This window comes from Oryx dammah, unplaced genomic scaffold (genome assembly GCF_014754425.2).
Source record: "Oryx dammah isolate SB20612 unplaced genomic scaffold, SCBI_Odam_1.1 HiC_scaffold_11203, whole genome shotgun sequence".
Taxonomy (NCBI): Eukaryota; Metazoa; Chordata; class Mammalia; order Artiodactyla; family Bovidae; genus Oryx; species Oryx dammah.
Window position 1 is genome coordinate 2,220,342 of NW_024080596.1, and position 14,918 is coordinate 2,235,259.

The 14,918-nt window shown below is 34.6% G+C and overlaps 1 protein-coding gene across 2 annotated transcripts in view; it reads right to left on the reverse strand.

The window, feature by feature from the left end:
• Positions 1 to 14,918, reverse strand: part of LOC120860803 (catenin alpha-2-like) — a 1,410,064-nt gene that overhangs the window by 30,140 nt on the left and 1,365,006 nt on the right. Inside the window, exons 17-18 of one of the 2 annotated variants that reach the window (XM_040236521.1) lie at positions 11,024 to 11,158; positions 32 to 175 (exon numbers count right to left, since the gene is read on the reverse strand). In XM_040236521.1, the coding sequence (XP_040092455.1) occupies positions 32 to 175; positions 11,024 to 11,158 (279 nt within the window). The remainder of the gene's footprint in view (positions 1 to 31; positions 176 to 11,023; positions 11,159 to 14,918) is intronic. The other variant, XM_040236522.1, reaches the window with a different exon arrangement.

Here is a 14,918-nt window from a genome sequence, read left to right on the forward strand (position 1 = left end):
ATAGTTTAGATTAGAAAGTGAAGTTACTCACCATAGAAGAATCACTGCTTCCACTCCCGATCGGAGCTCCCTCAGCACAGGTTGGGAGGTGGGTAGAAAGTTGACTAGCCCTGCCCCCATCTATGACATCACAATCTACCTCATAAAAGGTAGTGAAAGTGCTCTGAACTCCTGTCTGATTTCCGAGAGATACAGAAAAGAAAGAGTGAGAGAGAGAGCAAGAGAAAAAAAGAAAAAAAAACAAAAAAAAAACAAAAAAATGTACCCTATTGGGAAGGGGTTAGGGAGGTGGAAGAGGGAGTGAGTAATTGGGAGAAAAAGGCCTGTGAATGAATTAAGTACTGAAAGAGATATGGGTGGGCGTCCCTGGTATTAAGCAGCCCGGCCCTTTGGATTCCTCATTGGTTCTTTTGAACAGATAAATTAACCATTTGGGAGAAGGAGGATGAAGGAGCATCCCACATCATCAGGCACTGTAGGGGAAAACTGTAGTGGGGTTCAAAGGGAATGAGTCCCCTATTTAAAAAATTGAAGATCACCAAGAAAGAAAGCAAGGGCTGAAACTCTTAACAGCAAGTGGTGATTGTAAGATGTCTTTGTTGGAAGTTCCACTGCCCTGCTGCATGACCTTCAGAAAGCTCTGGGTCTCAGCACACTCAGCCAGGTGCTAAGGGGGTACTTACCTCTTCCATTGGGTTCACTGAGGAATTAATGCACTCATTGTTGCTAGAATGGCATTTTTTAAATTTCTCCTTTTACACTCAAGGGTGAGTTTTGTGACAGGCACCATTGAAAAGATAAGCCAATAACCAATGTCGAGTTTGATCTTTGGAATTTCTACCTCTTAAAATGTTATCTCTGACATAAAATATTACTGACAATCTTAACAAAGTTTTTCTACATGCACCGAATATAACATACTCCTAAAAGGGAGAGTTAGTTCTCTCTTCAAACCTGGAGAGAAATCAAATGGAAATACTGCTACAATCACAAGGTCCCCTATGCAGGTACTTTCAGAGGTCAAGTTTAGATGACCCACTAATGCTCAATGACTAAACATTTTTGTTACATGCAGTTCTGTTATAGTCACAGAGTTATAGCTTTGTTTAAAGTCTGAATATATATATATATATAATCAGGCAAAATGGGAAAATAACGTGATCTAAGTTTTTTTTTTCTTTTCTAATGTAGATTTAGAGCTTTGAAAATTGAACTACTCATAGTCTCAAGCGAGTATTATGACAAAACAAAAGGAAGAGCAAGCAGTCCTGAAACTATCCACATGGAAGCCAGATCTTTAATCTGCCCCGTGGAATATATGAAAAGTGAATCTATTTCCACAAAGAATAGTCTAGTAAAGTTTCAAAATAATAGCTTGCAATTCACATCATGAATGCTTAAAGGCTAGAGATTATTTTTGCATGCAGATAAACAAAACTCCTAATTTGGAAATTTTTTTCTGGTGTTTTAAGCCAATACAGTTCTATTTCCAATCCTGTCATTCTTAGCTTACCAAATATCTAAGTGTTTAGATCACAGTTTTAAACTAAAATTGGTAGATTAGGGAGCATTTTGAAACACAGGAGCTACTAAATTCAAACTGATTATGAATTTGGCAACATTACTCCCATCTTTTACTTCAAAATAAATGTTAAAAGCATTTAAAGATTGTCTTTAGGGAACTAAAGACAAAAGAAAAATAACTGACATATAAGAAGAAAGAATGAAATTTTTCCTATATTTGCATTTTTTAGTATTTTTTAGAAGAAGCGATAATACTCTGCATATGTTTTCCTTGCTGAATATTCTATTCTCACTTTCGATAAATCTAAGTCTAAATTCAAATTCACATTTAATAGCTTTTATTGTGTTAAATTTCACAATTAATGAACCTATAAAGCTATTTTCTTGCAATTTTTACATATTGAATCATTGACTTGTTGGCTTATCTTTGCTTTTTTTAGCTTTGTAACAGTCCCACTTGGTTTTAGAAATTAGCCATCTCCTGATTTCCCCATTGTAAGCAAAGTGTTATTCTTTTACCAGTTCTATAATCAAACAGTTTCAAAAGTGATGATTATATATCAGAAACTCATTTCTGTCATCTCACCTTTTGTACAATATATAAAGGTCACTATTTTAAGATTAATGATGCATCTGTCCATTCTCCCAATAAACACTTTGAAATTTTTAGTACTCAACAAAGGAGGGACACTTTTGCCAATATTAAGATATTAGAATAAAATTGGAGTTAAACACTTTTAAAATATTGCACTAAAACAAACTGGACTTAGATTATAATGTTTTTGTATTTCTAATTAATTATCTATCATCTTTTTGTAAGTGGAACATGACTTCAGGAACCCAATGCAAAACTAGGCTGCATCAAATGGATGCAGAGTGGTGAACTGTGCTGACTTTTTCAGTGATTTAGTATGATTGATTGCAATAATGTATTTAGTTATGATATTAGTTAAAATAGCAAAATTTTCTTTGACACAGAATGCAGTGCCTGGATCAGAAAATTTCTAGCTCTTCTTAGGATCTAGCCTCTTGATACTGTTCATGAAAACTAAGTCTCATTGCAATTATGGATCTGATGCATACTTCCTATGAAATTACAGAAATGGATGAGTTAGCCCTTCAAGACAAGACATGAAGTGTTTACAAGATTTCAGTCAAGAGACTTCATTATTGAAGTCATGATTATAATTTTCTTCGGATCAGAGAAATGTAAGATCGGTTTCAAATATTTATTTACTTGTTAGAAAAAAAAATGTTTTAAGTTAGTGCAAAGGATGAAGAAAAGCCAGGTGGAATAATTTGTACACTCCAAAAGAATAATTGGCAGAAGTATTTGCCAAGTAATTTATCATGGAAGATATGATCAGGCAGTTGGCATGCAATGTGACCAAAATCTTAAATATCCCAGCAAGAGAGAATACAATTAATTTTGATAGCAAAATATTTGAATTAGAAGTTTACAGATAAAGAAATGATGTTTGAGTTTGTCTTAAGATAGTGTCTTACATACAGAACCTTGGACTTATAAGAGTACATGTCCTTAGAAAATGATGCTGACTGGAACTTCTCCAGGATGTCCTCTTTCAGGTGCAAAATAAAGTTACAAGAGGAAACAGAGAAAAGAAGGCAGAATATAGAGATTTGACAGAACATCTAGCCAGATTTTCAATCAAGTTCATTATCAACAAGACATCTGTATAGATGAAGGTATTCAGAGAAAAGCAATAAAATAAGATATAGTACTGATGATGAAAGAAAAGTTTAAGGTCTGAATTAAGCTTGCCTTCAAGAAAATAGAATTAGGATGAAATATTTGAAATATATGTATTGCCCAGAAGGAAAATGACTGTTGAAGACACAGTAAGACATTGTATTTTGAAGCAGTAAAAGAAATCTGAACTAAAAATCCTCCATATTGCCCATCCAGAAGTCTTTCCTATTTGTAATAGACATGGGCCATAACATGACATATTTCTCCTCTAAAGGGCTGTGATCAAAGGTAGATTTTATAAATCATTTAAACTGGGGAAAGCATTTGACATAGTCTGTATGGACAGAATGTAGACAATAGTAAGTTAAGCACAGTTTTGTTTCCAGTAAACCAAGAAAACCAGTGAATACACAGAGGGAGCTCAACAGACGGCCCGCTATTCCAGCTGAAAATGCTAAACAGTAAAATGAGAAACTAAGTGAGGTAAAATGAAAACAAGAGACTATACAACCTAATAAAAGCACAATGGACAGAAAAATTTACCCTTTTACAAAAAATTATTTGCTATGAGAGGTAAAGAACCTTGAATGCTCTCACCCAACCAATATTTAGCACTGTGCCTTTTATGTAGGAGTTGAAATGCAATAGGAACATAAAATTCAATGAATTAAAATATCCTTATAGGAACAAGTAATAAATACAACTCTGAACTCTGATGGTTAGTTTGTTATTGAAATTAGGAACAGCTTGTGGAACCACTGTTTTTTTCCTAGAGAAAAACACTGCTCCTCTCTCAGTTTTGCTATGGGCATCTCTTTATTTCCTTTATTTTGAGTCATCTGAGGTCATGCAAAATCAATAATAAAATTCCCAGATAACATTAAGTATATGGTTTTAATATTCATATTCTCTTTTTAAATATATTTTATATCAACTTGTTCATATTTTAACTTCTCTTACGGCATGTCCAAGTAGAAACAAGAATAAAAACACAATAGATTTGGGTAATCCATTCAAAATAATATATTTCTTGACTAGAGCTGACAAATCGGAGGGTATACAGGAAAACCAAAAATGAGGAACTGAATTATAGATACTGTATCTAAATAAAGATATTCAATCAACACTTCAGCTTCTCATAGTTATTTGGTTCAACTGAAGGGAACAGGTAGATCTGGGTTGCTCTCATATATCCAAAACTAGTTTAAAATGGGGGAGAAGGTGCTAGCTCCTAAGATACTACTATAGACATTAATTCTTAAAACATACTGATAAACAAAGAACATCTTAGAAGGAACTCGGACAATTATTACATGTAGACAAGATTTCTGAACATATCTCATGGGAAAATTGTATAAACCAGGATATCTTTAGCTAGGTTTTCCTGTGTTTCACAGATATCAAAAGATTTGTGCAATCATTGTCCCTCATTTAGGTGCCTTCTATGTATCTCATTTCCAAGTTTCTGTAAAATATTACTATTCATTTGATGCCAAAGGAACCCTTAGAATATTAAAATCAAAGACATTAATTACTAACAAATAATTACATGAAATATTTGCCTGCCTTGTTTAATTTGTGGCTTTTAAAACTTGAAAAAATTCTAAAACCCAAAGGAATGAAAGTCCATTGATTCAGTGACAGGTAATGGCATTGATATTTCTGACTCAGAGACACTCCTCTGTTCGTAAAGTCACTAACATTTTTTGCTCTTATAAGCAATAATGCCCTTAAACTAAAATGTAAACTGCTCAGCTCACAAGTTCATGTGGTGTAATCAAGTGAATCCACTGAGTAGACCCTAGTTTGGTCAGTCCATGTCTCCATTTGAGGTCAAAGAGTTATTTGCTTGGTTCACATCCCAGCTTTGCCACAATAGAGTCTGTTTTCTTAGTTTAGGATTTACATTAGAAAAGTCTTTTTCTATGCATAAAACAATTTAGTAAGATAACAAACTGGTTTAATTTCATGAGTGAATAAATGATTTTTTTTTCGATGAATAGAATTAACCATACTGGTAACTTTAGATTAGTATCATTGAGTATGTATCTGAAGAGTTACTTATAGTGAAGCAACATACACTCCTCCTTTGTGCAAGATTATTATTTGAAGTCAGGGTGATACAGTGTGGTGCTACAGACATGAAGCTTTCTATGATGCCTGAAACCCAAGGAGATTTTTTACTTTTCTTATAAAACTTATTTCAAATTTCTTCCAAAAATAATGCCTGGAGTTTGCTAAATGTCACTTTTAGAACACTGAGAGAATGAATTTGCACTGAAAAAAAACTTAAGGGTTATTTTTCTCTGAAGGTTTGCATAATTTGGGTTGCGCAAAAGTCAGTGACCATGGACACTGACATGAATGTGACTAAGGAAGATTTAAAGTGGGAATCAGAATTTCTATGGCTATAGTTGTACCATCATAACACATTAAGGTGTAGGCTGTTGGGAGAAAGATTGAGTTATGCAACAACCCATCATACTAGAAGATTAAGTGCAAAGAACTATTGCCATTCTGAATATGATGAATACCAATTTAATTTTGTTACTGTTACAGAGTTTCTTCATTATCCCTCCGTTCAGATTGATAATCTGACTTTAGCTTTAATCTTACTTTCCTTGGATCTGGATTTTCCTACTTTCCCAAGATCAGAAAAAGTTCTCTAAGCCAAATACTTAATAACTTACCCTCTGGAAGGTCTGGATAAAATTCTTTGAAACTGTTGTGAGTCGCCTGAACACATACCCTTTTGTTTAAATGAAGCATAGAAGTGCATTCCAAACCCAAAATGAAACAGCTAGCAATTTAGATTTTTTCCCATTACTACTATACTTTGATCAGTGGAGATAATCAAGAATTGACAATAGACAGAATCAGAAGATACATAAAAAAAGACTCTTTTCCCCCAAAATCATGCTTAAAGTATGAGTCTACACAACTAGGTATCAATACAATGCTTGTTTCAGTGATTGTTTCATCCCATTACAAAATACTGATACTTTTCTATAGAGGGAATAAAAAATTTTTCAAGTATAATGCAATTCTCATCTCAAACAACCACATTATATATATATGTGTGTGTGTATATATACAGACACATATATATAGGTATGTGTATATATATATATATATATGGTATTATATAAATATATATAACATTGTACAAAAAAACCCTATATGTCCCCCCAAATTGTATTATATTGAATTAGATATGTCACAGTTGTCAATCATTTGTTCATTTCTTAATTATTGCTTATTAAGGGGACAAGGAAGCAAATCAGCTTTATTTGTTGTGTGTATATATGTAAGCATGTGCATATAGCATATACGTATTTTATTCAAATTGACTTGAGTATGACCAGTTTCTAGTATTTTTCTGAGTATTTTTTAGCTATTACCATGAATATTCATGTTAGTTTTAACTGAGCCCAGTGTTTGAATCAGAGAAGGCAATGGCACCCCACTCCAGTACTCTTGCCTGGAAAATCCCATGGATGGAGGAGCCTGGTAGGCTGCTGTCTATGGGGTTGCAAAGAGTCAGACACGACTGAGCGACTTCACTTTCACTTTTCACTTTCATGCATTAGAGAAGGAAATGGCAACCCACTCGTGTTCTTGCCTGGAGAATCCCAGGGATGGGGGAGACTGGTGGGCTGCCGTCTATGGGGTCGCACAGAGTTGGACACAACTGAAGCGACTTAGCAGCAGCAGCAGCAATGTTTGAATGATATGAAACATAATTGACCCCTTATTCTCCAATTTTCTTTTTACCAAACCAGATTCTACCAGTGTTGCAAATTATGCTTGTTCACCTTGTCAAACTTTTCTCCATAACCCAATTGAGAGGAATCCAGATTTGGAAAGGAGATATTTAAAAGATAAAAGAACAAAAGTTCACTTAGGGCAAATTACTCAGCCCTTCAGGAATAGGTCATGGCTCCACTTAATCAGCCTGAGGACTAAGGGAACTAACATTTGTCACCTCTAAACTCTGTTCCTATATTTTGTTTGCATGAAAAAAAGGCTTTTATTTGCAATAAAATCTATTGACTTTGTAACTTCTCATGTAGAATCAGCTCTAAGTTATATCAGTGGCCCTCCATCTCTGAACCTGAATATCAAATTCTTGTCAAGAGCAGAGTTATCGCTCTTGTGTCCTGGCTTTATTGTTATAATGGGGCTCCTGTTGTATTTAAACTTAACATTTGAGATGGAATTTTTCGGTTTTATCAGAATGCTTGATATTCAGCATTCTATATTCGAAATCCCTACATTTGCGTTTTGAATCTCATTCATAATAATGTACAAAGTATAAATCTTTGGGTAGCTAAAGATTATCAAGGCTTATAAAATGGTTTTTGTTTCTCTAGTTGCATGTGTATATCTCCATTTTTAAATTTAAAAGAACGTATTAAATTCTCTGAAACTGAGTGCAAAAAAATTAATTAAAAATATGACAATCAAATATACAGGTAATTTCCATAGCATGGCATTGGAACTGATTTGTATTCAAAACATATTTACATGCTGAAAAAGTATGGTTCAACTTGTCTCCCCGATGAATAAAATGCTGTCACCTTTAATGGGTATTACTTGTACTGAACTTATTTATGTTATGCTATGGTTAAATTTATTTTTCCTTTGTTTTTTCTTTTTCCTTCTTTTATGCTTCTTCCTTCCTCCTCTCCCCTTTCCTCTTTTCCCTTTCTTCTTACAACAGTCTTTTTTCCAGAAAGCATGTAAACCAGCTTAAAAGATTAAACTACCAAACATTAAACTAAACAAGCAAATAAAGCCAGTATATAAACTATCAGGCTGTTTAATTGTCTGGGCTTTCATTTCCTCTGCTTTCTCTCTAACATTTCTATCACTCTTTGAGGGTTTTGTTTTTTTTTTTGGTTTGTTTTTAATTCCCTTTCCCATTACCTGCTTAGCAACCACATTGAGCTGAACTGGCTCACAAATATGCATCTTCTACTGTGAGATTTAATAAGAATGGCACCTTTCCACTGTTGAGAAATGTTTAAGCTAATGACTTAAAAAAAATTGATCGCCAGCCAGAAAACTAATGCTGCTTCTTAGATAGCAGTTGTGTGAATGAGCATCCATAGGCATACGCCCTGGTTTTCTCTATTTCTCTAGTTCCCATCATGACTCATGAAAAGCTTTTCACACACTGTCACCATGTCCTATTGAGATTTCCTGAGCCACCTCTCAAGTCAAAGGCAGACACCACAGAAGAAGCCTTTCCCACTTTGTACACATAGACTCACATAAAACATACACATGCTGACATGGTATACAATTATGCACACGCGCATATTTTTAGTTTAAGTTCACCATGCCAGCATAAGACTATAAAAACACGGCATTCGGTTTTTAAATCCAAATAATTTTTCTTGGCAAAAGGAAAAAAAAAAATTCCAAATCTCTTCTGCTTCAGTAGAAACTTTAACTTCTAATGAAAATACTATCTTGGGGGCTTTCAGAGAAGCCACAGTTTTGAATACCATGTACACAAAGACACAGGAAAAAAACAAATACAATTTAAGTATTTCTCTTTTTAATTGCATATTATATGTAATACTATATTATATATATATATATATATGCATACTGTATTTAATATAGTAACTTCTTAAAAATGTGGCAATTTCGTCATGCCAGACAACAAAATAAATGGGGCCCGAAGCATGGATGAACTTTCTTGGCAAAATCATTGAAAGTTTGTGTGTATGGGGGTCTCACATTCTTGACTCTTTCAGAATTTTGAAGACAGTCATGTGTGCTACTGTGCAAAATGAACATATTGCTGTTTTTTATTTTTATTTTTTTCCTCTATTGGCCATCAATGAAGGATGAAGAAGAAGATGGAGGCAGAGTGGCAAAGACAGCAGACTACAGATGCAGGTGTGGCACCAAATAGCAATCAAGCTTGGAAAAAAATCATGAAGAAACCAAGAGCAGGCCCATAACTGAGCAATATAAGCAAATCTTTATAATGCATTGGACTCAGAATTATTATGAAGTGGTATAACATTCCTCTAAAAGAAGCCTTCTCCCATGCAAGGATTTATGAACATTGCCAATAAGACTCAAAGAAGGAAACAGGCTTTGTGATAAGTGTTCTCAAACACCTCTGCCAAGGCCAACAGTGCAAGTGATAAAAGCCAGTGATGGTTTGGACTACAACTAAATGAGGAAAATACAATGGAAATGAAGCTCTGGAGGCAGTGATGAACAATGAGCACTGAGAGGACGATGGAGAGCAACTCTGCCCATAAAACTTGCTTAGATGAGGTTGTGGAATCTGAGATCCACAAAGATGCTCTGCGCATCCATGTAAATAATAAGATTTGGAAAGTAACAAATGAAAGCACACAAGGCAAGCGAAACAAAATGCACTCAGTCCCACAGGTGCTTGATACAGATGGACATGAAAGCTGAATGGTATGGGAAACTATACCATTGAAGCTGAAGATAAGAAAGGAAGCAAGGGAAATGCAATGTTTCGATCACTTCTTGGCAGAGAGAATCTTGGTAATAACCAATGTGGCAGGAAGGACACATTGCAAGACAGATTGCTCTTGGTTGTTGAAGAATGTTGAAGCGGGATCATTTTGGAAAAGGAAGGGTGACTATGCTTTGCTAAGAGGCACAAAATCACAATTTACTGGGCACTAGATGAGACTGCATGGAACAGACTTTCTAAATGGAATCTCCATGCAAGCCAGATAAGCTCTTTTCCCAGCTATGTTTTCTAAATGCCAAACAATACAGGAACCGAAACCTTTGGGTTCAAGGGTGATTTTTACACATATTTTTAATCAAATGGTGAATTTCTGGAAATGTCTTGAGGAAGAATTGAGCTTCACGACCAGTCTGATGTTCACAAGGCATTCACCATATGGATAATATTCTGTTTCTGGTAATGCCACACTGAAAATGGCAGCATCGTGGCTGACTGGGAAAAGAACTAAAGGTGGCAGAGCCACACTCAGGAATTTGCAAATAGTTTACAATAGATGGCATCTTATGTTGAAAGAAAGGGACTGAGGGAGGAGAAGAAGCCAAGGTAAGAACCTCAACACATACATTTGGAAATCTTGCCAAGAAATCATGATACGTCTATTCATTGAGCTTTTTGTTTCTTTGCATTTGATGAAAATGGACCAGATACTTATATTTTCATGAGAAGGGAAACACTGAAGTGATTGAATAAAGGATCTATAATTGTTAGTGTCTGACAACATGTTAGTTTTTGGCAACAGCACATCAACCTGTATTAAATCCAAATGCTTTCTGGCTTTTAAAGGTTATGGATAACCTAGTATGCATTGGAACCTGATGAATGAATTCCTATTGTTTTCACCATCTCTAATGTGTGAACACAATCCACACATAGAGAGGCTGGCTCCTGAACAGAGAATGAAAATTACTAGGACTAACAGAAGGAAGTAGACTTACAATGAGTAAATATACAAAAGCCCCAAATAATTATAATAGTAACAACTTGGCAATGACTTTCCAGACTATGAAATTAGTTTTCTTGTGAAGAATGGAGATTTTATAAGGCTAGTATAAACATAGGGTAATTGGAAAATCAAATTGTTCATTGTGAGTTATTGTAGAGTCTGGAATAATGGTGATAACATTTAAAAAGAAAAAAAAAAAAACTACCTATGAATCACTGTAGTTTGGTGTTTTTAGCAGTACTGTTGCCAAGAATGCTTGCCTTGGAAGAACAGTAGAAACTCGAATTGCGAAGCCCAGGTCCCAGCTTACCCCTGACACAATGAGTTCTCCTCCCAGATTCTGTACTTCGGCCTTCACCTTGCTGCAGATGTTAAGCTGATGGCAATACAAGGCAATTCGTTGAAGGTACGCTAATAAATCCTGCTTACATGCTGAATCAGGACACTATAAAACATTAAAAAAATTATCTCAATTAGTAAGAATCTTTTGGTTTCTAATACTTGCTATATAGAAGCTGTGAGAAGAAAAGTTTTCACTGTCATATATCTTAATTATAGCTATTCAACTTGATAGTGCATTGAAGCTTCAGAAACGCTTTAGGGAATTTAGAAGGCCACAGTGATAGGTGAGAGTGGTTAGTTCTACTTCAATAAAATTCTATACAAAGAATATTGATGATCTCCCAGAAAGTCGTATTGGGATGAATGTATAAGTATTTTATCATTTATCTTCTAAACTGCAAAGAAAACAATATTCTATAGGATTTCTCTTAGTGGCCCATTCCATGTTCACTATATGCAAAGTTATTTTAACACAGACAACAAAGCAACAGATGCTAGAAGGAAATCATTCTGTGTCGCAGTCTCTCTGCCATAGTAGAAGAGAGTTTCAATTTTATTTGTTGGAGAATGCATTTATTTCTTTTGGCTTTCTAAGAAATGTATCATTCACTAAAGAAACTCTATGGCACTTTCTGGAATATCATATTTATCAAAAAATTTAGCAACATGATAAACTTAATTTAAACCAGAGACTGTGAGAAGGATCAAGACCATTGTACAAGAAAAAGATGTGAGTAAAATGAGTTTGAAGCCCATTGAAATAAGCTCATCAGTGTAACAACAGGACCCTTCCAAGGATGCAGCAGAGATTTTGAATTCTTATTAAAAAATCTGGTGACCAAGGATTTTGTATTCTCTTTGTAACTTAAGTCGGTAGATGTCCATCAAATACACACTGAACAGAGCTGAACACTTTCAGACATTTACATGATTCCCTAAAGCATTTCTGAAGCTTCAATGTCAACGGCTATCCAGCAATTGAAATATATTCCTATTGCTATCCAAAGTTCAGTTCAAAATTCTCCAGGACATTCTATTGTTCTCCCTCAATCTGGCACTTAAAAAGGACATATAATCACCAGATCCTTGATGAAACACTGTAAGAAACAAGTACCCACAGCCCAAAGTAAAGTACCTGATTTAGAACAAAAGTATGAGAAAAAGACTCCAGCTAAGCTTCCTTCAAGCTCAAGAAAGGGAATTCTTTATTAATACTATGAACCCAGTCATTTGACATAGCCATTTATTTAATAAGTTACAAAGGGGTCTTTTTGCTACATAACACTTACCATTGTGGGTTTTTTTTTTTTTTTCCACTAACAGCATTTATCAAGAAAGAATCCCACAGAGACTGTTTTTAGCTTCCTACAAGTTCTTCATACTGTAATATTTATCCTACTCCAGAGACCCATATACTGAAAGGAATTAACTTTAAAATGATATCTCCCTAAAGTCCTTTGATACAAATACCTTGCAGCAAATTAAAATGGAAGTTCTATCTCAATGGAACAGTAATTAAAAATGCAACAGTCCGTAAAAAGTTTATACTGTGTGCCTATCTCAAATCTTCATAAAAATATTTTCTGGCAAAATAAAGCCAACCAATGCACATTTTGGAAATGCTCATTCTATTCTGTTATTTAAACTGAAGTATTTAAAACATAAATAAAGGCATTATGGACCAAGAAAAATAACTCTTATACCATTGGAATAGTAGAAATAGATGCATTATTTGAAAAAGAAATGTTCCATTCAGACCAAACATTAGCAAAAATTGCAGGTTGCTTCACAACTGATGACAGGAAGAATGCTACAAAGAGGTTATGTTTATCTTTTCTTCATTAAGCCATCATTAAATATCATTTTAATACTTTGTCACAATCCCAAGATACACCTAAAATCCTGGGATTTGTATGTGTGTGTGCATATGTGATTTGTTTTCCAGATATCAAAGCTGTTTGGGGGTTATGTTTCCTGATACATAATTGTTGGAAATAAAGATCCAAATTACAAAATCAAAAACAAGAATCACAATAAAAATATTGAGCTCAAGAAGCCTAAACATACTGAGAAGTAGTTTCAGCCTTTGAGATTCGGAATATAATGGAAAAACCATCAAAACTTCATCTACTTTTACCCCTTAGGAGTCCATCCTAGCACAGTCCTCTCTCAGAACCAACTGCCAATCTCTGGTCACTCCACTTATCCCAACATTTGCAGAAAATTGCCTCAACGTTTGCAGAAAAGAATGCAGCATTCTTTCCTGGCTGGTGCATTTCTGTATGCTTGCATGTATGAGTGCTATTTTTAAATAAACTCATTTTCTCTCCTCTCTTTTACATGAACCTTCTGGGTGACATATGGAACTCAACCTTTGCTCCAAAATGTAGGAAGCTGGGCAATCAGTAGTGCCCTGAAATTAGCAATATAACAATGGTTTGGTCCTTAATCACTATAAATTTCAGGAGATTTTAAAATTTTGGTAATATTTAGTAAATTATTTTTACTCTTAAGTGTTTCTAAAAATTCAAAAGTAAGCAAAACATTCCCCCAGATTTGCTATCATATATATAATATGAGACAATCTGTTGGCTTATTTTAAAAGTAATCCCAATAGTTTAATCATGAGTTTTTCTTTTCAGACTTTAGAAGATGAGTAAATTTGGTACTGACTTGAGGTATTCTATAATATGGGATGTTGAAGGCAAGTATTTAGAGGAACAGGAACACTCTTATATTAGAAAATGAGGGAGATAAAATACAGTAAGCAACTCAAAAACCACAGGAGACCACGGCCATTTATGGAAGAGGTGGTTGTGGTTTAGTCGTTAAGTCATGTCCAGCTCTTTGTGATCCCGTGGGCTGTAGTCCGCCATGGAATTTCCCAGGCAGGAATGCTGGAGTGGGTAGCCATTCCCTTCTCCAGGGGATCTTCCTGACCCAAGGATTGAACCTACATCTCCTGCATCACCGGCAGTCTCTTGCATTGCAGGCAGATTCTCTACCAACTGAGCTACCAGAAAAGCCCTCCTCCACAGAGGAGGAAAAAATCCTAAATCTTTCAGTGTTCCCAAAGATGATGATCTGTTTTGTAGTAAATTCGTGTTCATAATGTTTTTTCCATGTAAATAACATTTTATATAATATTTTCTATTTCAGAATCTTAATATATATTTTAAGACATTTTCCTTTGAAACTGGCTCAAACTTTAAGTCACCATCATTTAAAGAGATAAGCATCAGTTATTTGAAAGCGTCTATTGCCTAAAGTACACTTATAAGAAATGGCTTATTATTGAAAGAAGACATACTTAGAACAGGATTTTAGAGTTCCAGTTCAGCAAAATAAAATGAACAGAGGGACATAAACTCAAATATTCCACCTTGAGACTGAGAACTATTTTAACGTGAATCTTAATTCAATCTAAAGGCATAAAAGATATTCTGAGAATTGTGTTAATTTCTGATGCACTTTGAGTCTGGATGAAAATAAAGCTGAAATCTGAATGTTTTTTATTATGTGGATTTACCACATCTATGCCAGGACATAAATTATAATGAATTAGAAAGAGCATCATTATAGCAAGATCAATTATAACAAGAAATAAAGTTGTTTCTTTTGCTTCCCACTTAACAATATCATTGAATTTCTGAATGAGGACAGTCAGGATAATCCATGATTCCTTGAAGGTTATGTCTCTTAAAGTGGATACCCTTCTTTCTAAAGGAACTTTGAAAACAGAACCCACCTTTGGCATCAACTCAATCTCGATATAGTTAGAGGTCAGTTTGTAAAATGATGGCAATTCTCTACAATTCATTCTTCAGAGGCATTTAATAGAGTGCATAAAACCCATTACAGAA